General features: G+C 34.1%; 2 protein-coding genes and 1 long non-coding RNA gene across 3 annotated transcripts; 2 read left to right on the top strand and 1 right to left on the bottom strand.

Annotated features, from left to right (window-relative positions):
- Positions 1–5,006: 5,006 nt before the first annotated feature.
- Positions 5,007–24,896, bottom strand: gig2e (grass carp reovirus (GCRV)-induced gene 2e). Its single transcript, XM_052537984.1, has 6 exons — positions 24,817–24,896; positions 23,707–24,519; positions 21,242–21,334; positions 20,568–21,047; positions 5,351–5,569; positions 5,007–5,266 (listed from the first exon to the last, which is right to left on the bottom strand). Exons 2-6 carry the CDS (start codon positions 24,509–24,511, stop codon positions 5,007–5,009), a joined length of 1,857 nt encoding a protein of 618 aa, XP_052393944.1. The 5' UTR covers positions 24,512–24,519; positions 24,817–24,896.
- LOC127941870 (uncharacterized) lies at positions 11,111–12,260 on the top strand. Its single transcript, XR_008149159.1, has 2 exons — positions 11,111–11,523; positions 11,817–12,260. It is a non-coding gene; the product is annotated as an uncharacterized LOC127941870 (long non-coding RNA).
- On the top strand, positions 13,279–14,911 carry LOC127941866 (uncharacterized). Its single transcript, XM_052537314.1, has 2 exons — positions 13,279–13,544; positions 14,134–14,911. The coding sequence occupies exon 2, from the start codon at positions 14,201–14,203 to the stop codon at positions 14,837–14,839; it is 639 nt and encodes a 212-aa protein (XP_052393274.1). The 5' UTR covers positions 13,279–13,544; positions 14,134–14,200; the 3' UTR covers positions 14,840–14,911.
- Positions 24,897–26,065: the final 1,169 nt, after the last annotated feature.

The raw sequence follows: 26,065 nt of genomic DNA on the forward strand, positions 1-26,065 counted from the left end.
TGGAAATGAATTGAAATGAAATTTAGGGTAGCGTGCGCGTCTTAAAGGCTTAGACCTACACCTCCCTCTGGTGCTCAGTAAAAGAACATGCAATTTCAGAACTGTTTTTCAGAATGCTCAAACAATAATTAAGTGAGGACTATATTCATGTGCTAATATAATGTAAAATATAGTACAGTTTATATTACCAACGACTGCAATCGTGCACTAGTTTAGTGCTGTATAGGAGTACTTTAACTTTTGTAAAAACATTAACGCAAATGCTGTGGAAGGCCAATTCATGTATTTTAAAAACCGAATACTTTTTTGTTAATAATTCAGTACATACTGCAAAGCAATGTAAACATTTCATCCCACTAAATAAAAACTGAATTGCTTCCTTAAACTACAGTAAATTGCACAAGGATGAAAATATGCCATAACAATGGGTTCAGAAAATGAATGAATGAAAACTCTATAAAATTACTACAATTGAGTTGAATTTTTTTAAGTTAATTGGGTGGAATTTCGATTGTAAGGTGCAAAAAAAAAAAAAGCTTTTGCATTATAACATAATGATGAAAGCATTATTTATGGCAGTAGAGTCTGATTAGGATGTATTCTTACTTACAATACTATTTATAATATGATTATGAAATTCTTTGTTGTAATTTTTGTTATCGTGTTATTTAAATAAAATTAAATAGGCATTTTTCATCTTTTTGTAGTGACTCCAAAGCAATACATTAATGAGCAACATTTGTATGGTAGAGCTGAATTAATCTCTTCATTCGATGTGAAGTGCAGGTTGTCATGGCTTATTCTGAAATCCTTTCAAATGGAAAACATCTTTGTTATCAGCCGCGGCAAATTAACAATTCAAAATAAAACAGTGGAATTAATTCTCAACCTCAGCAATGAGCTGTCAGTGCTATTCAAAAAACATACATTGCCACTTAAGGAAACACTAGAGATGCCACTCTCTGTAATCTCTTTAATAAATAATCATTTGTTCCCATGGAAAGTAATGCAACAATAAACACTGTGGTGTGTGATATTCACCTGTCTAGAAACTGCATTTGTCTGAGGTGCATCAGTCTTCTTCTGATTATATACCTGCCTCCATCTGAGAAAATGACAATAAAGGCCTTTTACATGCTAATTTGTCCTCTACTTTAAATGCAAAGAGCAACAAACAAATAGTTCACTAGAGCAAACCCACAGTGTTTACTGAAAGTAAAATGTAAGAGATTAGAGAAGCAAATGATTGGCAGCTGCCAGGGAATGACCGATCTGACGTATTTACTTCAATGAATAATGTAGTAATGTCAAATAGTAGGTCAAAAAGCACAAGCAAAGATATTTATTTTGAATAATATGATCAATATTTATATGTCCTCCTAAATATATATCATGTTTTGGATATCATGGCCCACTCCAAATATTGAAAGAATGTTCTTTATTATATTCTGCCGGTGTTTATGTTTAATTATTTCATAAAGTGATACATGTTTATATACTAGTTATAAAAAAGTAAAGGTTTTTCATTATTGGCATTTCATATCAACAGCATTAGGTATCATGAACTTACCAATAATTTATTTATCTTCATTAAATTATTTTGTTGTTTAATGTAAATTAAAAAATATGAATTTTTTAGGTCATTTTATTTCAAAATACTTGAAATACAAATGTTAACATATGTAATTTTATGTTGAAATGTATCAATAAAAAAAAAAAATTAACATTGACCATAACTAATATAACTAATAAATGCTGTATAAGTGTTGTTCAGTAACTGATGTACAGTCAAAGTTTTACTCTGTTCATTACAAGAACATAGATACAACACTACACTATTAAACTACACTATCAAAAGTGACAGTGAAGACATTTATGTTACTTAAGTTGGCTGCTTTTTTTTGTTTGGTTTTTTAGTTTTTTAATCATTGAAATATCCTGAATGTGAACTGATCATGGTTTTCTCAACAACAACAACAACAACAACAACAACAACAAAATATATATATATATATATATATACACACATATTGACATTGATAATAATACATTTTTCTTGAGCATCAAATTTAAAAACTCAGCTTTTCCATTACAGTAATAAATTGCATTTTTAAATATATACAAATTTAAAACAGTGAATTAAATTGTAACAAGATTTCACAATATGAATGCTTTAATGTGTTTTTGATAAATTAAATGCATCCTTAGTGAGCACAAGATTTAAAAACAATTTAAAAAATTGGACCCCAAACTTTTAAAGGGTAGTGTAATAGCAAACATAAATACTGAAACATCTTGTAAATGTATAGATATTACACTTGGAATTCCTTTAGAGCTTTAAGGCAAAATTAATCATTTCAAAATGTCAGGAAATCTGCATAATATTTGGTAAATAGCATTTTCTAGTTCTTCGAAAGGGGGAGACAAACTGTTTTCCTTCTCTTCTCTCTCTAATCCTCTCTCCTTCTACTCCTTCACTGTCCATAGAGCTGTGAACCACTGGAAAGGCTGTCCGGCCCAATGAAAACATCACTGACTTTGATTAAAACAGCACTACCATAAATAAAGCCTCTGAAAGGTAAATGTATGGAAACTATGATGTCATGCCTGCTCAGTCAACACACGATTTGGTCTGTGATTGAGGATTACACAGAGATCAGGTTTTATGATATTACATGTACATCCTGTCAGAAAATAGGTGAATAGACATATTATGGACAAACAGATATCTGTCTCATATGATAATGTTCTCATATGTCGTGGTCTTAGCAGGGGCGTCGGACTGGGGATAAAACCAGTACTGATTACCAGGGGTCGAAAGGAAGAGAGGAGGGCCCTTGAAAAGTCTGTGATATATATTTTCAGGGGGGGGGGGGGGGGGGGGGTCCCGGGATCTTGTGCCGCGCCCCTGGCTCTTAGACGTTGCATTAGTGCAGCACAGATGGGAGAGACTGCTGCAGTCCACTGCAGTGCAGTGCTTCATGCTGTTAGGTGAAATGCTCTGTGAGGCAGTTAGGTGGCGCTACAGCAATACCATTGTTGTCTGAAGAGCACAGTTTCATAGATGGTCTACAGGGCTGTCGGGACTAAACATTTTAAAATGCAGGTTTTTTTTCAAACCTTTTCAGGCAAGATTTAGTGGAGACTGTAGCTGGTTCTTTCAAAGCAAATTATAAATTAACCAGCGATTCACAGGAAGACCTCCACATGCTCTGGAAAAACACAATATTATTATTTTTTTAATACAACAGTCAGACAGTGTATGCTTTATTTATATATGTTAAAATGTTTATTTTCTGGGATATTTAACTGTTTTATGACTCTCCTTTTCCCTCTTTTCTACCTAAAGTTTTGCGATGAACACATTTAACTCTTTGTTTGGGTGGATTCTTGTTCTGGAAGGTAAGAAAATTATGAAGGTGTTTGGCTAATGTTGCTTTTAAAATGCAACCATTTGCAGTTTTTATTCTATAAAAATATATTTAAAAACCTATATTCTGTTATAATGTCTATTATAACTTTAGGTTTACATATTTCAAACTTCATTTCATTTATTTCTTGACAAAAGAAAGAAAAATTAATTCTTCATTTTCTTAAAAGAGTATTTAATACCATTATGACATATAATATAATATAATATATCAATTTAAGAGTATTCTTCTCTATGAATACAAACATGTATCACGATCAATAATACATTACCTCACATACAGCTGAAAAAAAAAGACCTCTCTGTACAGTTATGTTTACAAAGCATCATGCAAATATGCAAATGTCTAAATAACAGGACTCATGATTTCTCATCTCCAGTTCAGATGATGCCAGTGTTGTGTCAGGGTGAAGAGAGTGTAATTACAGTATGCCAAAAGGAAGATAATGACCTCAGAGTGGACTGCAGATCTGGAGCCCAGACCCAACTATCACACAGACTATGAGTTCTCCATGTCTAAAGGCCAAAGGAGATCATCATAAACACCAACATCTCTGGAATCATGCTTGAACCCAAGTTCAGAGCTTGAACCATACGGATTCAGGCTGACTATTATGAGCATCACTCTAACTGAAAATACAACTTTCATTTGTAAAGTAACCAAGATCCAGAAGACTCTGTTTGTTGAATTAGGTAAAGCAGCTCTATGGTGTCACTATATAAAACTAGCATGAATACTTTCTCTGCCTAAACCTAAACTTGTGTTTGCCTTCCAGACAGCATTGAGCCCTCCTCTGCCATCAGTGTGTTTCTGCTGGGTTATCCACGGCTCAATCTTCTGGTTCCTCTGTGCATCATACAGCTATGGGTAACCTTTTAAGAAACAGTCAGCTACGGCATCCTATTTACAGACTCTACATAAAGTATTTCTGCAGATTTCTCCGTAAGAAATGTTGTTCAATCTACTTGCTTGCTCTGCCTTTACTGTAAAGTAAGCGCTGGTTGCTGCCTCTGTGAAGGTATTTATTTACTTTTTTTTTTTTTTTTTTTACCTTTTTACACGTTTAGCCAAAGCACTGCTGAGGAGTTGTCCTGTGTGCAATAAGTTAAAGGATATTTAAGGTTCTTGACTGCTATTGAGGGGTACAAAAATTGTTGATAAAGTTGTCAAACAATTGTACTCCATCTTAAAATGATTTGAATTAACTTCATTAGTGTAAATAAATAAATAAATCCCATTGTAGGCTTTTTTTTCCAGCACAACGAAAATACATGTGTATATGATTTTTCCTAACAGTTTACTTGTTTAATTTTGCACAGTTGCACACTGTTTAATGTTTGTGTGAAAGAAAAATGCTTTAATGGCATCCTAATAATTTCTTTAAAAGTTGGCGTACTAATAATTTCAAGATTAAAATATTAAATAAATAAAACATAACTCAAAGATATGTGCATGAAGTATGTTTAATTTTTTCATACCCATCTTCAGGGACAAAATGCATAGTATACGATTAACATTTTAAAGCATATGTGCAGTCATACATTTAAAAAATAGGAAAACAGCCTTCATTAACAGTTATGCACACACTTGATTTGGGCGAATTTCATCAATGACTGTGATTTGTTTTGGATCCCAAACACAAAATTCTTCAAGACCACTTGGCACCATGCCACAGTTTGGAGGGCACCAGGCAGTGTCGTACCCCTCATCATGCCAGGTACGTTGATGTTGATGACCTTGACGGTCAATCCTTATGACTTTCCCTACATTGACCTTCACTCTCAGAATCACTTGCTGCCTCCCAGGTAGTAGATGCATTGGCATGGGCACCCTGATTAGGGGGTAGACCAATTTTTGGGGAACGGCATGAGCCTCCCCTCCCCCTCCCTCCCTGCGTGGTGTAGGTAAAGGGTATCTGGAAGCCTTTTGTAGATCTCGGCTGAGGTACACACCAGGTCCAAGCATGCCATTAGCAGATGGACGAAAACCCTCACGTTTAATTTTTTCAGCAGCCTCCATGGAAGTGCCATGATACATTGTATAGACATTATTGTCTGCTGGAGCTTTGTCACTCTGGAGGCGTGGTGGAGCTCCTCCAACCAAGTCATCTTCAACCCACATGTTTGCACCTGGATAAACTACAATCACATTATCATTAAAATATCAATGCAAGCTCAAAAATTTAGATAGATAATAGAATTAAAATACAGTACAATACAAACTCATTGATAACACTTTATTTTAAGGTGTCCTTATTACAGGTTGCATGTACTTATATTATAATAACAATTAATTATGCATAATTACATGCTAGTAACCCTAAATCAAACCCATATCCTAACCCTAACCATATAGTAAGTACATGTAGTTAATTAATATTACTCAGTAGTTATATGTGTAATTACACTGTAACAAGGACACCTTTAATAAAGTGTAACTAACTCATTTAAGGTTTTTTTTTTTAATGGCTTTATAAATAAAATGACCAGGAAAGCACAAAATACCTTTTTTAAAAGACAAAGCTTTGACTTACCACTCATGTTGATTCTAATGTTGATGGCAACTCTTCAGAAAGCAGGTATATATACACACCATGCAGGGTGTGTCCACAGCATAAGATGTTATAGCGACATTCAGAATGTTTTTCTTTTAAAATAAATGTAATTTAAGTTCCGTTTCTTTTCACAGAACTGTTTTCCCTTAAATGCCACACCTTATCACAAACTATTTACAGGTGTGTCAGATGGAGGCAAATTAATGACCTGACATGACAGGTTATGTTCATGTTCAAGCACACATGTGAAGTTGTGATCACAGTATAGGGTATTTTTGTAGAAGTTTCTAGAAATTTTGTAGAAGTTATGGTATCACTCTCTTCATTCCCCCACATGTGATTGATTGTTTGATTGATAAATTATTATTATTATTATTATTATTATATAAAATACATTGGAGCAATCGAGTTCAGAGATTAAGGCCTTTAAGTAGTGCAAGTCAATAAATAGTTTAGAAGTGGCAAAATGGCTAAAATCAGTGAATGGGGGTCGAGATTTTGTAGCAAAATAAAGTGCATCCATCCACCATAAAAAAGTTCCCCACATTGGGGGGGAGGGGGGGGGAGGTGGGTAAAAAGGGCTTCTGAAATAAATCAATTCCTGTAAGAAAAATGTTCATATTTAAAAATGTATAAACAATAGCTTCAGCTAACTGTCATATGCCCGTTCATGAGAGAGTGGTGTTCCGGTGGATGACGTTGGACATAGACCTAGAGTAAGCTCCGGTGAGAAGTGACTAAAACAGAAGCACAGATGAATGAGCAAAACAAAACACTGGTCACGAAGAAAAAAGATAATTTTTTTAATTGTCAGAGGATTTCGATATAAGCTGAGAGAAAACTGGATTCCTTTCCTGCACACTAAAAAATGTTAACCTGTAACCCAACTATGGGTTGGTATAGCACCTTCCCACCTTCTGTGGGTTATTTCAACCCAACCCATTGGGTTAAAATCCTGTTGGGTTAAAAGTTACTCAACAGTTTATTTAATTATTTATATTAATTAACATCAGTATTTTTATAAAAAATTACTTAATACAACCATATTTTGAAACTACTTTGTTGTAAATTACAGATTTTATTTTAATATGCAAATAACACATTTACAAATATATTTTAAAATATTTTATTTAAATGTACAAGAATGTGTAAAAATACAACTGACATTTTCAAGATGTACAAATGTGTCAATTCATATTCATATCAAAACACACAAATGTGCAAATACAGTTCACAGCTGTGGCCTAATGGTTAGAGAGTTGGACCTGTAACCCGAAGGTTGCAGGTTTGAGTCTTGGTGCTGGCAGGAGTTGTAGGTGGAGGGAGTGAATGAACAGCGCTCTCCTCCACCCTCAATACCCATGACTGAAGTGCCGTTGAGCAAGGCACTGAACCCCCACTTGCTCTCTGGACGCTGGATCTATAGCTGCCCACTGCTGTGGGTGTGTGTTCACTTCTCACTGCTGTGTGTGTGTGTGCACTTGGATGGGTTAAATGCAGAGCACCAATTCTGAGTATGGGTTAGCATATACTTGGCAAATATTACAATATTAATCATAAAATCAAGTAATAATAATAAAAGATATACTGCTGGACCTACTGATGATCAATAAAATAAAAAAGTTTTTTACTATTAAAGACTGTGTGTTCCAAAAACTCTCAAATGGGAGCAGAGGGCTTTAGGTAATAGATGTCATGTACAAAGAAAAGTTTGAAGCACAGATCGACTGCTTGTAGTATCATCTCCTGTTCCATGGCCTCCCCGTTTAAAATAATAAAAACTTGGGAGGAGTTTTCCTTGTCACCAAGCACCAGGACATGTGGATTCTGGCTTGTCTCATGATTCAAGTACAGCACTAATTAGTGCCAACCTTAAAAGAATTTAAAAAAAAGTTCAGTTAACATGCATTGTGATGATATTTCATTGATACACTCACTTTACAAATGAGTGAATTTAAATGAGTTAAAAGCTATAGTGAATTTAAATTGGTTAAAGCGATAATTCACCTAAAAATTACAATTCTGTCATAATTTGTATTTCAAAATATCTTATTGGAACGATTTGTATTGTACAACGTGTGTCTTACATAAAGGTAAATAAATAAAGGTGACTTGACTACACAGGGCACTGTAATTTTAAGTGTTGCTTTTACTTACAAGTTGAATGTCAATGAAGGACCGCTTCATTTCCGTGTATGATGTGCACACCATTTTTCCATTTGTGTGGTATGGTGCAGATGGCAGGAATGGTTTTAAAGACAATTTCTGCATGAAGGCCTTTAAATTACAAAAGTACAGAGAAAGCACAAGTAAAAAAAAAACTAAGCTTACAGTTTACATTTTTACAGTCTTTGTGGGGATCTGCTACTATCATTTGCACTTAGAGACAGACTAAACCAGTTTTCACTCCCTCCAGAAAATTTGTGGCAATATTTGCGGCTAATGTGAGTAAATTTTACCACCCTTTAACCATTTAACTGATTTGGACTTGTAGGGAGGAACAAAAGTACACTGTAAATGAAAGGAAACTTTGTTGGATGGAATGCGGCAGCAGTACACATTAACCTCATTTGTCTTTTATCATAATTTTTGGAAGTCATAGGTCTAAGTATTAGAGTATTAGGTCTTATGTATCATTAATTTAAATAGGTTACTTGAATGTTTCAATTAACAGGCAGAAATTCTATTGTTGCAATTTTTCCTTCACGAAAAAATCCATTGTCTAAAACATATAAACACAATTCACGTTAGTACAACACATTTAAAAAACATGTCAATCAATCTAGCTTCATTAGAGAAATTGCTATAATTATAGGATATTCTAAAAAATGCATAACAATATTCAATATGAATAAACCATTAAAACACGTTTACTGTACAATTAATTAGTGCTGGTGCACTAAGACGGATATGACTTCTGTTTTACGCTCCCCTCTTAAAGTTGGTTGTAGGAGTAACGTTATGTAAATTTGGGGCACTGGTATAAATTTTCGCTGAAAGAGTGGATTGCCTCGCGACTGCGCGCTTTTCTTTCGTCTGGATTTTGAACTTTTATAACAGAAAATTGCAGGTTCATTCAAACGATTCTCACGGAGTCTGTTGTCTGTTGCATGACTGATGTGTGAGCTCAGCTTGCTCGAGCTGCTTCTTTGACTGGTCCGATCCAATAAATGGTCCGTGCGGCTTTTCTAGCTTAATTCTAATGATTTCGTCAAACTTTCACATTTCACCAGACATTTTTATTAACTTTAAGTAATACTTGTTTAAAAAGTTTTGGAGCTAATCTTTTGCTGGCGAACCAACAGGAATAGCATTCATTTACAATCGATTTGATTCTCTGGGGGAAACAAACGGACTAAAGGCTTTTTTTTACGTAGCCTATAAAAAAATAATAATTAAGTATCAGACACATTACTTAATGTTATAACAGTTATATACATCATACGATTATATTAACATATTTTATTTTATTTTATTATTAACAGATTATATTAACGTTTCATAATAATGCAGGCTGTCGCTGATGTCCACCATTAAAATTAAAATTTGAACCGGAGTGAAGCGGGAAACCCAACAGTTGGGTTATAACTAAAAATAAACCAAAAGACGAAAAAAAAATGACCCAACAAATTTTAAGATAACCCAACACATTGTGTAACCCAATGGTTAGGTTTAAAAAACAACCCTACGTTTTTTACTGTATGTAAACAAAACTTGGTTCTTGTGAGACTATTCTCATCAAAGCTTACACTATGCCTAAATCCTACGTCATCTGCTGGACCACATTTCTCTTGTGAAATGCAGGTGAGACAGAAAAAAATTATACACCTAGGATGGCTTGAGGGTGAGTAAATCATGTGGTAATTTTCATTTTTGGATGAACTATTCCTTTAAGGTATAGAACAACTTATAGACTAATTTAATTCTCTAATCAGCTAAACGATACTAACGCACGAATGTATAAATAAATTAAAAACATTAACATGGTCTTCTGTAAATGGCTATAACTATTTATAATGTTATATTGTATGTTCTCACAACAAAACAAGCCCAATTGCTACTCAAAACTAGCCAAAGGGTTCGAGGGGTTCCCCGGGTAAAAATCGTGTTCCGGTGGATAAAAACACGACATGAAAAACGACCCGCGGTTACAGTGACAAAGAAACCCAATTCCACGGGAAAGCGCGGATTTGGCAACACTGTCAGCAGGGGTTCAGATAAAAAATCGGCAGCTGGCAGCGGGAAGTGGCTGCCATTGACAGCCGGAAGGCAGTAACTGGCAGCCGGATGGTAGGCGGGACCTGCCATTCGGTGGGAGCCAATCAGTATCGACCAACGTGAGCGCAACCAATCAGATATTACTGCACCCAAACGCTTCAGTAATGGTTGCTATTGATCAAACGGTAAATTCAGAAATTGGTCATCGGAGTAATTAATGTTTTTATTGCGTTGTAAGTTTGATTTTATTTTGTTATCTTGGTGAACGACAGTGTAATTTTGCCTACTTTGGTTATTAGTGGTAGCAACGTTGTTTGTGTACCTTGTTAGGGGCCTACCATTAACTTCAAATAATTACGTTTGACGTACCATTAAATATTAACGTTTGTTAGCGTGTTAACAGTCTATTGAATAATATAAAAGAATGTTGTTTGACTGGAATGATAGAAGATAAATGTGCAACACTAACCATATATTTTTGCATGTTTAGTCTTTCAGGAGATTGTGTGATATACATTAACTTAAGAGTTCTTAAAAGAAGAATCCTTTTATTTTTTTTTATTTTTTGCACTAATGAGGTGTAATACTATGCATGTGCAGTATGCGCAGAACTGTTCTGTGTACCAGTTAAAGTTGTAAGCATGTGAATGCAAAACAATTTTTAATTTTTTTACATTTTTATTATCTATACAAAATATAATGGACCGGTTCATAATTCCTTATAACTGTTAGGTCTAGTTTCACAGACAGGGCTTGGATTAAGCCAGGATTAGGCTGTAGTTAAATTTAGAACATTGAAGTAGCTTTTGTAAACATGCATTTAGAAAAAAAAAAAAAAAAAAAAAAAAAACATTACTGATGTGCATCTTGAGAAAAAACCATGGCACTGACACCTTTTTTTTTTTTTTTTTTTTTTTTTGTAATACCCAATAGTTGCCAGATGCTGTCCTGTTGGAAATTCTTCTTTACGTGATCCTGGAGGAGGGTGATGCTACATTATTAAGTCTGTCTTTGGTTTGTTCCAAATTCAGAAGTCTGTTGTACTGTATACAGACTCCTTTCGAAAGAGGGCACAATCCAGCTGGCTTGATGGAGTATTTTCTTTTACATATTTGATTAGAGGTTTAAAAAGGTGCCATAACATTACATTTCTCAGTTGCCATGTCTGAATGTTTATCTTTGTAATAATGCTGTTTTTATGCTCCTCATCTCAATATACAGGTGGAACAAAATGGAGAACAAGTCTAAGCCATGTCAGGAATTCAACAAAATGTACACCCTGCAGACACTGCGATGAGGATTACAACAACTGCTTACCAGGTGTGCAAATTATGCATGAAAATGTAACCACTGCTCTGTACATGATGACAAGATGCAATGGGAATAATCATTAATATGGTTGTGCATGCATGTCTTCTGTTAATAAAGCAATTTAGGTATTAATGTCACCATTTTCTTATGAATAATAAAATGCAGCAGCTAGAGTTCTTCCTAGAATCAGGAAGTATGACCGGATTAGCCCAGTTCTGTAAACACTGCACTGGCTCCCTATCAAACATCGTATAGATATTAACATCTTCAATTATATTAATCTGTTTCTTTCTTATTCGGAGGTCACTGCAGTCACCCGGATCCAGTACATATCCAGACCAGATGGTGGCTCAGCACCTAGAAAGGACCTCTACAGCCCTGAAAGACAGCAGAGACCAGGACAACTAGAGCCCCAGATACAGATCCCCTGTAAAGACCTTGTTTTTACTCCATTTTGTCACCGGTGGAGTTTTGGTTCCTTGTCGCCTCTGGCTTGCTTCGTTGTGGTCACTTCATTTACAGCGATATCATTGACATGATTGCAAACGATTCCACAGATACTATTTAAACTGAACCGAGCTGAAGGATGACATCACTGAATTCAATGATAAACTGCCTTTTAAACTGACTAAAAACTGAGTTTACTAATGTCCTTCTGCATTATTGACTGACACACTATTTTCCTATTTAATATTGTAAAGTTGCTTTGCTTTGATCTGTATTATTAAAAGCACTATATAAATAAACGATGCTTGACTTGACCACAAGAGGAAAATGAGGAGAGATGCACATCCATCCTGGGTTTTACAGTGATTGGTGCAAGATGCTGGAGGAGTAACTCCGTATACCTCATCAGTTCTGATCTAAGAGTCTTGAAAATACCTCCGGATTGTTGTTAGTGATTCTGATTGATATTTTAGTCTGCTTGCTTACTGGATATATTTTATACTGTTTACATTATAAAGCACTGACTTTGACAACTTACTAACCCAGTTACAAATTTAACAGCTACTTTATACTATATATATATATATATATATATATATATATATATATATATATATATATATATATATATAGTTGTTTCTTTAAATACTACAAATATAACAGCAAAATATGATTTTAAATAAAGGTCTCTGAGATTTCTCTCTTTTCAGTCATTTGTGTATATAGCCTATAATAAATATACAACATACACCCAGTAAGTGCCACTCTCATATATAAATAAATATAAATGTGTTTGTGTGCATTTATTTCACACAAACAATGATACATGCATGCATAAACATTCAGCTGGAAATTAACGTTTAGCAAAATTATCTTATTTCTTTGTTTATATTTGATCAATATTTTAAATCAAATAATATACAATACTGACCTTTATACTTATTTAAAAAAGTATTAAACATAATCATAAGTGTATATAATTATTTATTTGTCTTGTTGCCGCCGCCGGCAGCCTCCTCCAATTTCCGGGTATTAGCGACAGCTGCCATCCGGTTTTATTGGCAGCCACTTCCTGCTGCCAGTGACAGCCACTTCCTGCTGACAGCTGCCGATTTTTCGCTGAACCCCCTCTCTAATAATGTCTACAACGGGACATGACTGTGTCACGGTGCGACCACAACAACTTGAAATTGTTCTTACAAGTATAACCCCAACTGTTTGACGAAATTTACGCATTGGTTTTAAGTCATGCTTAGGGCTGGAATTTTTTCTGGGACCTGGCAACTCTGTTTGGAGAGACCAGAGGGCTGACACATCGATCAGACATACAGATATCTACAGTTATTATGTATAAGTATCGTTCAGATTCAGAGGAGATAAGTCATAGACGCTTACAGCTCCTTTACATTTTGTATAAAATTAACTTAATATAATATAAAGGTAGCTATTATATAGGCTAACCTGACTATGTAACTAAGTGAAAAGTGAAATGAAAGTGAAAGTGTTTGCGCGTCAGATTAGCATACAGCTCATATCACACTTGGAAAAGACATAAATAAGGAAGTGGAATTCTCGTTCTCAAGGTTGGTAAATTTATTTTCGTCGTCATTTTATGTATATTAATTTAAAGCCGCTAAAACATAGTCTGCGTAGTGAAGATGTTAAATATGTCGATGCTATGTCGTCCTCCGAGTTACTGGGACTAATAAACCTTGAGGTGTTGTTGATGCCAAATGCACATATGGAGATAAACTGTAAATCATGCGAAAGCAGTAGCTATATTTATTTTTCATTTATTAAAAAAGATGAAAATAAGTATGTGGTTTCACAGTATAATAATCTTAAAAATATGTTTTAATCTTAACTTGGTCTATCGTGGCATTTCTAATGGATATTTGACCATTTTTATGTTTTGACTGTTGCTTTGACTGGTGTCCAACCCTGCTCCTGTCGATCAACTGTCTTGCAAAGTTTAGCTCCAACTCTAATAAAACACACCTGCCTTTAATTTTTAATAAGTTATCCTGAAGACCTTAATTAGTTGCTTCAGGGGTGTTTGATTAGGGTTGGAGCTGAACTTTGCAGGACAGTCGATAGCCAGGAGCAGAATTTGGGACCCCTGGTTTAGGCTAATTCAGCTTTAAATTCATAATTGTTAACTGTGTTTTGTAGGAACTGCAGTCTTATAAAGGAGCATCCAAAGATCATTGCAATCTCAAATAGTTGTGTAAGTGCCAAAATGCCAGTGGAATTCAGTGGATGGGAGACATACTGTGATAAATCAAAGCACCTTAAACCAGGTCAGGAGCCCAAAAAGAGCCACGGCTACATTATGTACCATGGGACACACAAAAGCAATGCCCCAGCAATAATATCAACAGGGTTTCGGCCCTCTGCTGGGGGAACTCTGGGCCCTGGTGTCTACTGTAGTAGGAATATTAACAAAGCAATGGGTTACCCATTATGTGCTCCTAATGATAGAGTCATTTTAAAGCTGCGAGTGAGAGTGGGTAAAGTGAAGAAGATTGAAGGGCAGAGCCTGAACCTGATAACCGCGTGGCATCAGCAGGGATATGATACAGCCTGGTTGCCTGCCACTTCCTCTGGTGTGGGACTTGAGGAGGACTGTGTTTGGGACCCAAAGAGAATTACTGTGGTTGGAATAGCCCATTGCACAGACTCCAGTACTAAGAGTTCTCTGGAGAGTCTCATAAAGCAGAAAAGCCAGTCGCAGGACCCGAAAGTTAAAGATCTGAAGTCATGTAAAGGGTGTGGAATGCAAACCGAGGATAAACACACAATGGAGAAATGCTGGTCCTGTAAGGCATCCATATGTCCCTTCATGAAAAATCATGTTTGCCAAAGGAAAGGGAAGTAATTATTCTTGAGTACTTAATAATAGTTAATTGATACTTATATACACTTTAATTATATATATATATATATATATATATATATATATATATATATATATATATATATATATATATGTGTGTGTGTGTGTGTGTATATGTATACATGTATATGTGTATATATATATATATATATATATATATATATGTGTGTGTGTGTGTGTGTGTGTGTGTGTGTGTGTGTGTGTGTGTGTGTGTCTGTATATGTATATGTATATATCTATATATATGTTGTGTGTGTGTGTTATGTTGAGATGTGGTAAAGGCACTGTAATTAACAAATTTAATGAAATTCTGCTAATCATATTACTAAAAGTAAAGACATGGTACTGCATGTAAACCTTTTTTTAATTGGCATTAGAAACAGATTGTGCTGAACACCATACTTGTTTGAAGTTGGAATTTATCACTGTAATATTTTTTCTCAATGTAAAGTTTTGTAATATTTTTTATAATCTTTAGAGTCATTAGAAATTATATATAACAGATAATATTTATTAAAATTCTTCTGTTCTGTTCAACTGTTCTGCAGTTGCAATTCTGCTAAAAATATGTAACAATTTTGATTTACTGTTGAATTATTGTTTCGCAACAATTGTTATTTGAAACAGTGTGAACTTTAGCAATATTAAACATATAAAAAATATAGCATTTGTACTGTGTCTTAATTCCTCTTGAAGACATTTCACAGATTTTATTTTATAATTTCATGTTAATATGTCTACAATTTCTTTTAAATTTAACAATCTGGCACACTGATTTCTGCTGTAAGACAATACTTGCTGTAAAACAAACTGGGGGGAAGTAAGCATATCTGGACTGAACTATTAATACCAATACAAAGTAAAAAAAACATCAAAATGTTTTACTATATTTATTTTCCTGCTTGACATTCTGTTACGCCTTTGACACTTCCAAAGTTTTGTTTGCTTGTTTTTTACATGCAAAACATGGTGTCTCAAAGGAAGGAAGAAATATGACTCTATTCTAGAAAATAAGCTTTAGATCTCAGAAAAAGATATGCCTTTGGTTTTTTGTAAAAAAGATCTAATTTATTAACACCAATATGTTGTTTATGTTTTGAATATCCATGTGAAATTCATTGTGTACAGATTCTCTTTTCATGATGAAATACTCTTATGTATGATCTATTAATTTGTTTGTATTGCCTTTTGTATAAAACATGCACCTTCCCAGGCTAACCATTTACTGGGTAATGTACAAGGTGTCCCTAGCATATATATTTTTTGCATTCATGATTCATCAACAAAATGAAAAATGTATAGTACAGATCAAGTTATTGCTGTTGTTCAAGACGGACAGGGTATGGGATGATAAATGATCAGCACTCTGTGTCACGGTGGAAACTGTTCGACATATAGCTTATATTGGCTTCAGTTTCTTCATGGGTATGAAAAGGTCAAAGCCTTCAGTTTTGGAGAGGATCAGAGTGTAATATAGGTCAGTGTTATCATTTACTGTCTAAAAAGCAAAGGCAAGTTTAATTTGATTTATTTTTAGAAGAAAATGGCTAAATCAGATATTGAAAGTTAATGCCATGTTCTCTTGAAATACTCTCTTTGTTTTATTTTGCTGGTGTACGATACATATTTATATCTATACAAGTCATTTGTCAAGTCACATACTAATTCAATTATTAAATATAAGCTGGTATAATATTTAAAAAAAAAAAAAATTAAACCAGAACTATTAATTTCAAACTTCAAAAAAGCACACTTCAGTAAATACTGTTGTCAGGAACCAAGTGCTCTTTGTGTATTTGGGTGTATTTCACCAATGACTGTGATTAGCATTGGATCCCAGACACAGTCTTCTTCAAGACCACTGTGGACCATGCCACAGTTCGGAGGACACCAGGCAGTGTCGTACCTGTGATCATGTCAGGTTTTCTGCAGTGGATGACCTTCTTCACTCTACCAACATCAACTTTCACTCTCTCTTGTTCTCAAAGAGCTCCAGAAGGTATCTGGAGGCCTTCTATAGATCTCAGCTGAGGTAGACACCACGTCCAAGCATCCCATCAGAATCATGTGTTGTGCTGTTGTATGTGAGTTATGCTAAATTACTGATCTTACCTTTCATTTACATCTGGAAGAGAATTTCTTCTGCACTGCATGTTATCTACGGTACATTCTTGCTGTACTTGCATCATATTATTGTGTAAAGGTTGAGATAAGGTCAACATCTCCACAGGCCTCTTCCTTTGTGACCGGTGGTGTTGTTAGGACCACCATGTCTCGTTCCATTCAAAATAAACTTGATTGGCCACCTGAATGTTGTCAAACTTCAATTATGAAACCTTTTTTGGGACATTTACATGTAAAGAACAAACATTTTCTCAGGAGGACTACAAATCTGCATTAACAATTAGCACAATATTCATAATAGAAGTGTATTGATAAACTCTTTAGATCTGCTTCCCAGCTTCTGCAAAGAAAGGCTATTATTTATTTCCTGATTTCGTTTGAATGTCAAATTTATTTGAATGCCAAATTCAGCTGAATGTCTGTACCTTCTACCTCTCATTCCACCCTGTTATCCACGTCTTCTCTGTCCATGTCGTCCTCTTGCTCTTTCCACTATATCAATACCCTCCACTCTACATCTCTTTCTACTTGTTCAACTCTTCTTCCCTCACATTACACCCCTTTCTCTAACCTCTCCACAACCTTTGAGACTTACACCTCTTTTTTAACCCGTCCCCTTTTTTCATATTTCATCCCTTTGTATATTTTCCCCATTATAGCGAAAGTAATTGTGATAAATGTGTAAACAAATAGAAAAAAATATGTTTTCTGTGTTGTTTTATTAAGTAAGGGTTTTCTGTGTTGTTTAATTAAGTAAGGGATTATTAGAGTTTTTTACAATCATGTTTGCACTTATAACAGAAACTTTATGTAATTTTTCAAAACTCCAGACACATAATTCAAACCGATGATCAAAATGCAAATTTTTCTAAACACTTTTCACAAATGCTTGGATACAATACACATGAACCAGAGATTTTGTCCACTGAACTTAAATCACCGGTTCAAAATGACACAATTTTACATCAAAGTATTAATATTTCAAAATGCAGCTCACCCATTACATCTGAATTGAGTGTCTATTTGTTTTGTTACAATGATCTAACTGTCTATTGATACAACTGCTCAATAACTGTTGCATTACTTTTGAAGCATAGTTTTAAAGGAAAATGATGAATAAATAGTAAATGTTTAACAACTAAGACTTATTTGTTAAGTATTTTCATGTATGATCAGTTTCAAGATTCCTGTTGTTGGGAGAGAAAAAAAATCCCCAAAAATTATATATCCTTGTTATCAGTATTTGTCATAGTCTTCTGTCTTTCTGTCACTGTTTTCTGTGAGTGTTGCGTTTGTTTGGTGCCATGTGCTCTCTCCTGTCTTTTTCTGACCCCGTCCACCTTGTTACCTCATCATTGTTTTAGTTGCTACTCATTTACCTTCACTCCGCACACCTGTCTCTCAATCACACACACAGCTGTTGCTTATTGTCATGGACTATATATTCTCGTCTCACACACCACTCTGTCTGGCTGTATTAATCGTTGTTTGTGTATGCTGTGGTTCCTGGTACTTGTATCTTTGCTTGTCACAGTGTTTTGTTTTTGCCATGTTGGCCTTTTTGTTCTCTTTTATTAAAAAGTGATATTTTCCCTGCATTTGGGCCCAGACCCTGTTCTTTCTTTACCGCACCGTGACTGTATTTGTTTTTCTACAATACAGTAAATGCCCTTTTTAGAGGGTGATGGACCTGGAAGCTGATGAAAGCCATTCATATTTTTTGATGGGGCAGGCTTTAACCTGGACATGACATGGAGGAGAGGTTCAGAGTGACCCAGAATGATGTTCGCTGGGTGGCTTGGCCCACACTGAATGTGATTTATTTTTTTTTATTTTTTTTATTTTTTTTGGAGGACAGACAGCAAAATCAGTGCAGCAGACTCAGAATTCCTAACAACAGCACAGAGTGCAATTATGATTATGATGTGGCCAAATCCACAAGACAGGGTTGGTAAAAACATAGAAGTGCAGTGAGGAAGACTCCAGTTGACATTTTACAGTAGGACTACTATAGTGTTTTTTTTTTTGCGAATCTTTTTTTTCCTTATCTATTTTGACTTATTTAAAAAAAAAATGTGAGTTGATTATTTCATCAATAACTTTCTAATTTTGTTTAATGATTCAAGCATCTGTCATTTATTACAATGATGTATGAATGAGGAGAACCATGTTGAAAGTTGCATCAAGTGTTTTGAACAACTATAATGATTGATAATGTAATTGTATGAAATGAATGAAAACTTACAATCTGTACAGGACAACTAAAAAGTCTTCAGATCATTGTGCAAACTGTTCTGAGAACAGTGACCGGATTTTGGAGAAATGTGTCAAATAAAAAAAAAACTGTAACTAACTATGCTGCTAAAATGAAGTTTTTAAAAGTTTTATAATCATAAAAGCCAAAGAGCAAATACATTCCACAAACACAATGTGGTGTCTTACCTCTGACCGTGCTTCTGAAGCTGATTATTTCCTTCTGAAAGCAGGTAATCTTTCAGGGTGTGTCCAGTCTCTCTTTTTTTTAAATATGTAATTATAATATTGTACAATTATAAGATTGATTAAAAGACTGTTTATAGGAACTGACATCTTTTGGTTTTCTCTAAGATCCGGAAAGCAAACACCTCTATAATTCTCTCAAAGCTCAGTATATTGATAAGTCTGAAGTAAACAGGGTATGATATGACCTTTATCAAACTGTTATAAAGAAAGCAGGAACTGCATTCATCTCTCTATTTCAACTTTATAAAACACTTGGAATGATAATTGACTTGATCTGCTCAGTTATACTAAAATGAAAACCATCTTTTTCTTTTTTAAACAAAGTTCCAATGTAATGTAAGTTTCATTTTGTCTACAGAAGCCTGTTTTCCTGTAAATGCCCCACCTAGTCAGATATTTACACAGCTATGACCGCGGATGTCTGAACTGCACGGGTTAACAAACAAATACAGCTGATCTGATGTGCTCAAACAGAAAATATTAACACATCAAACTGTATAGTGCAGATCAAGTTATTCATGTTGTTCAAGACTGACAGGGTATAGTAAACCGTTTGACTTATAGATTGGCTTGAATTTCTTCTGGGAATGAAAAGGTCAAAGCCTTCAGTTTTGGAGAGGAGAGGATCAGTGTGCAATATATGTCAGTGTTATCATTTACTGTCTAAAAAGCAAAGGTGAATTTAATTGGATTTATTTTTATTAGAAAATGCATGCCCTGCGTTCAAGTGGCTTAATCAGATATTGAAAGTTAATGCCATGTTCTCGTGAAATATTCTCTTTGATTTATTTTTTATTTTTCTGGTTTATTATAGATATTTATAGTCCTTTAACTTTATTCATTTGTTATATATATATATATATATATATATATATATATATATATATATATATTTAAAGAAAACATAACTCAAGGATATGTTTATGAAGTATGTTTAATTTGTTCATCATTTATTTCATTTAATTACAATATGATCATCATTTCAAAGCACATGAGTGGTTTATATTCAACAGCTGGAATAACATTTTCAAAAAACCATTTCATAACTATTAATTTCACACTTCATGGGAAAGCACACTTCAGTAATATTGTTGACAGGCACCCTGAGCTCCTTGTGTTCTTGGGCGAATTTCACCGATGACTGTGATACGTTGTGGATCCCAGACACAGTCTTCTTCAAGACCACTTGGCACCATGCCACAGTTCGGAGGACACCAGGCAGTGTTGTACCCGTGTTCATGCCAGGTTTTCTGCAGTGGATGACCTTGACAGTCAATCTTCTTCACTCTCCCAACATTGACCTTCACTCTCAGAACCACTCTCTTGCTCTCAGGGAGCTCCAGAGGGTATCTGGAGGCCTTCTGTAGATCTCGGCTGAGGTAGACACCACGTCCAAGCATGCCACCAGAAGACTGCTTGAAACCAGAGACTTTGATTTTTTCAGCATTTTCCCTGGATGTGCCATGATACATTCTGTAGATGTTACCCTCTACTGGTGCTATGTAACTATTAAGGCATGGTGGAGCACCTGGACCCAAGTCATCTTCAGCCCACATGTTTGCACCTGGACAAATCAAATCGAAAAAAATTATAAAAACTCAGAATTTGTATGACTTGCAAAACTGACTTAGAAAAGAAAGACCTAATGAGAAAAAAATAGCATTAAAAGTAATTTATATTAAGATATATTATTGAGCTTTAAAAACACTATGACCAACAAATGCACAGCATTTCCAGAAAGATGAAGTGGTGTCTTACCTCTGATGTTGCTTCTAAAGCTGACTGCTTCCTGCTGAAAGCAAGTATATATGGCACATGTGTCAGGGTGTGTCCACGATGAAAGGTGTTCCACTGAGATTTAACGTTTCGTTATGAACAAAGTTCCAGTGTAATTTAAGTTTCATTTTTGCTTAAAAGAGACTGTTTGCCCCACTTAATTAAAAATTACTTATACAACTACATTTCTTTTAAATTTTATATAATAACCATCACCAAAACATAAAAAAAAAAAAGTTGTTTATGAATTATAGCCTACCTATATATTTTTTGGGGGAAGAAGTACCGTGGTAAAATTATGCTCTTATTAAATAAATGTTTAATGTATAATGAAATATAAAAATTATTCTTAACTAATAACTTTGCATTTCTGTGCCCAGAATATAAATATTTGCATGTTAATAAAATATAGATGAGGTATAAAGATAAACAGAGTATCATATACAGTTGTTGTTGTTATTTCCTTTTAGTTTTCTTTAGTTTATATCAGGAAGCTCTATGGCCGTCAACTTACTTAGATGTTTTATATTTCATTCATTATATTTCAGTTGTTACAAAACAAATCCTTAAACAACAACAACAAAAAGACCAATGAAATGTATTTATAAAGGCAAGTTCTTTATATTGTAAAAGATTGTATGTTTATTTGCAAAGATATTTTAAATATATTCTTTAAAATTGTTATAAATGTTGTGTTCAGTGATCATGATCAACACCAGGAGTCAACTCTAAGTAAAACTAACAAGAGGCAGCTTTAAGAATGAAGCGCATATGGGGTCAGAGAAGACAGCAATGTGAGACAGATTACTATAAAATATATTGAACCTCAATACATTTAGTATAAAAAATTATGTGCAGTGGTCTACATATTTAGGCACAGAAATTTTTATTATTATGTTAGTATCATTTGGATATTTGGAGGCCTGAGGTCTGAGCGTGCCACAAGAAGACAGATGAAACCTCATCTTTTCTAAATGTATTTGCAGCTTTCATGTAACTGGACAACAAAAACAGTAAGCATTGAACTTGAAATAAATTCAATTAAACAGAAATGTAACTGTAGTTGACATAATATTATCTATAATGTAATATCTTTTCTAGTTCATTATTTTGAAAGGTCTATGTAAATATTCTTAATAATCAGAAATATTAGATATAGTATACAGATATATAGTATTTATAAAGTATACTTTAAATGTGCTATAAAAGTGCTGCTTTTACCTTTCCATGAACAAATGCAGAATTTAGAATTTAAATGAAAAGATGTTTATGTGACGTTGATCCTGAGGAAATTCCTAGTCCAGCCTGATTTTGATTGCAGTGAAAATCACCAGACTTTTAACCATAAAAACATTTAAACATAGTCTTAGAAAACTAGATGTTTTAATAGTGATTAAATGTGAAAAAATGAACAGCTGTTTTGGCTATACATTGAATTAAATATGGTCATCTAAAATAGTTTTTCAAGTTGTAGCAAACATGTAAATTGAGTGATTTTATTCAAGTCAAAATTAGTACAGTGTTTCAAAGAAGCACTGTATCTCAGAAATGTTGCACAAAAATTACTTCTTATTCAGCATTTTTGATGTGTCCAGTTTTCTAAACATTCTAAAATCAAGATGCATTTATTAAAAAGGAAAATTAGTTCAGATATTAAGTCTTGTTTTCAGAAATTGTGATCAAAATTAAGTTATCTTATGCTTGAAGCAAGAAGAATATCTACCCAGATTTAATTCAAATGTACTGTAGAACAAGTTTTAGTTTCATTTTTACTTTACAGGTCTGTTTCCCTATAAATGCTCCACCTAAACTAGAGGAAACCGGAAACTAGCTGTGACTATTTTTGTCTAAATTGGACACGGTTAAGAACAATATACACAGATGAGTTTTTCAAAAAGATCAAATCAACACATGTTGAGCCGAGTTAATCAGAGTTTTAAAGTCTAGGTTCATCTTCATGCACACAGAGGAGGGTGATTTTACATGAGCGATCACAAGTGACAATTAAATACAGACAAAAAGACAAGAATAATTCAACTCACAGCAAATTATATCAAAAGAATTGAAAATGAATGTAACATTATTTATAAGTAGTCTTACATTGTTATAGATTTTGAATGTTATTTTTACAATCTAAACATTGTAAGTGCCTGAAAGACAATTTGAATCAAATACAAAAGAAATCACTATTCATCTTGTTTGTTGTTATCATTAATGAACAATGAGTGAAAACGTAAGAAAGTTATGTATATGACTCAACATTACAAGACAACAAAAATTTGAACAGTAAAGGCCTTTTTTTAATGATTTTAACTTCAGCCTCAGAACTGCTTGTAAGACATCATCAGCACAGTATAACGATCATTCTCAATAAAATATTATATTTCATTATAAAACATATACTAGGTTTATCATTGCTCATAAAAAAACAGTACATACTCCTTAATTTGGACGAATTACATCAATGACTGTGATTCGTCTTGGATCCCAAACACAGTCTTGCTCAAGACCATTTAGGATGGTCCAGGCAGAGTCATAACCTTGACCATGCCAATTTGTTTGCATCAGATAACCTAGATAATCAATCTGTATCACTTTCCCAACATTAACTTTCACTCTCAGAACACTTCTCTGCTGTTCAGGAACATGTGTAGGGACTTTAAAGGCCTTTTGTGAATCTCGACTGAGGTAGACTCCAGGCCCAAGAATGTCATTAGATTGACAAAAGCCATTAGCTTTTATTTTTTCTGCTTCTTCTTTAGATGTACCATAAAACATTGTGTAGTCTTTACCTTCAACTGGATTTTCCTCGCTTTGAAGGCTTGGTGGAATTACATCAATAATAGTGATTCTTCTGGGATCCCAAACACAGTCTTCTTCAAGACCACTTTTCACCATGCCACAGTTCGGAGGACACCAGGCAGTGTCGTACCCGTGATCATGCCAGGTTTTCTGCAGTGGATGAGGTTGCTTGTCAATCTTCTTCACTCTCCCAACATTGACCTTCACTCTGATAACAACTCTCTCACGTGGATTGTCAAGTGGGTATCTGCTGGCCTTGTTAAGATCTCTGCTGAGGTAGACACCACGTCCCAGCATGCCACCTGCAGATGGCTGAAAGCCAGAGATTTTGATCTGTTCTGCTGCTCTTTCAGTGGTGCCATGGTACATTCGGTATACATTACCATTCACAGGCTCAGTCCTGCTTTGAAGACACGGCACACCTGGACACAGGTCACTTTCTGCCCACATGTTTAAACCTAAAGACAAAAAATAACAAATTTACTTTTCATGTTCAAGTTTGGTTATAAAGCAGCAGAAAAAGGGATGGAGGTGAGTACGAAGGAATAATGGTTTGTTGTCTGTACATTTGGTGGAATATGAGAACATTTGTTTAAATAATCACAAATATCACTAACAAACTTATTTACAAAGAAAGACATAATGAGAAACAAAATAGCATTAAAAGTAATTCATATATGATATATTATTAAACTTTACAAAAACTATGACTAACAAAAGTATAGCCTTTCCAGAAAGATGAAGTGGTGTCTTACCTCTGATGTTGCTTCTAAAGCTGACTGCTTCCAGCTGAAAGCAAGTATATATGGCACATGTGTCAGGGTGTGTCCATGATGAAAGGTGTTCCACTGAGATTTTATGGTTACGGAACAAAGCTCCAGTGTAATTTAAGTTTCATTTTTGCTGAAAAGGACTGTTAATTAAAAATGACTCATACAACTACTTTTCTTTTAATTTTTAATATAATTACCAACACCAAAACATAAATAAATAAACAATAAGATAAACAATAAGATGTATATCAATACATATAAATAAATAAATACATAATAAAATGATAAAAATCCTTTAACAGCAGCAGCAACAACAACAACAAAAAGACCAATGAAAGGTATAGTAATTTCTTTATATTGTAAAAGAATGTATGTTTATTTGCAAATATATATTTCTGAAAATATTTTTATAAATGTTGTTTTCAATGATCATGATCAATACGAGGAGTCAACAATCAAGAGGCAGCTTTAAGAATGAAGCGTATATCGGTTTAGAGAAGACAGCAATGTGACACAGATTACCATAAAACATATTAAACCTCAATACATTTAGTATAAATATTATGTGCAGTGGTCTACAGTGAAATATGTTTAGGCACAAAAATAATAATAATTATTATTATTTTATGTTAGTATTTGTTAGTATTTGTTAGTATCATTTGGATATTTGGATATTTGGAGGCCTGAGGCTTGAGCGTGCCACAAGAAGACGGATGAAACCCCCCTTTTGTCTTTTCTAAATGTGTATGCAGCTCATATGTAACTGGGCCACAAATACAGTAAGCATCGAACTTGAAATAAATAAAATTAATTATTTATTTTATACTATGTTTCATTCAAATTATAATTTAAAAATCTAATTGAAAAGAAACTTTCTCTCCCAGTTTATTACATTAAAAAAAAATTAAACTCCAATGATCTAATCTAATCTAATTCAAATGTACAGTACAACAAGTTTTGGTTTCATTTATACTTTACAGGTCTGTTTCCCTATAAATGCTCCACCTAAACTAGAGGAAACCGGAAACTAGCTTTGACTGTTTGAGTCTAAAACAGACACGGTTAAGAACCATATACACAGATGAGAAGCTCAAAAAGATCAAATCAACATATGTTGAGCTGAGTTAATCAGAGTTTTAAAGTCTATGTTCATCTTCATGCACACAGAGGAGGGTGATTTTACATGAGTAATCACAAGTGACAACGTGAAAATGAATGCAACATTATTTAT

Source organism: Carassius gibelio, chromosome A21, assembly GCF_023724105.1.
Source record: "Carassius gibelio isolate Cgi1373 ecotype wild population from Czech Republic chromosome A21, carGib1.2-hapl.c, whole genome shotgun sequence".
In the NCBI taxonomy this organism is placed as follows: Eukaryota; Metazoa; Chordata; class Actinopteri; order Cypriniformes; family Cyprinidae; genus Carassius; species Carassius gibelio.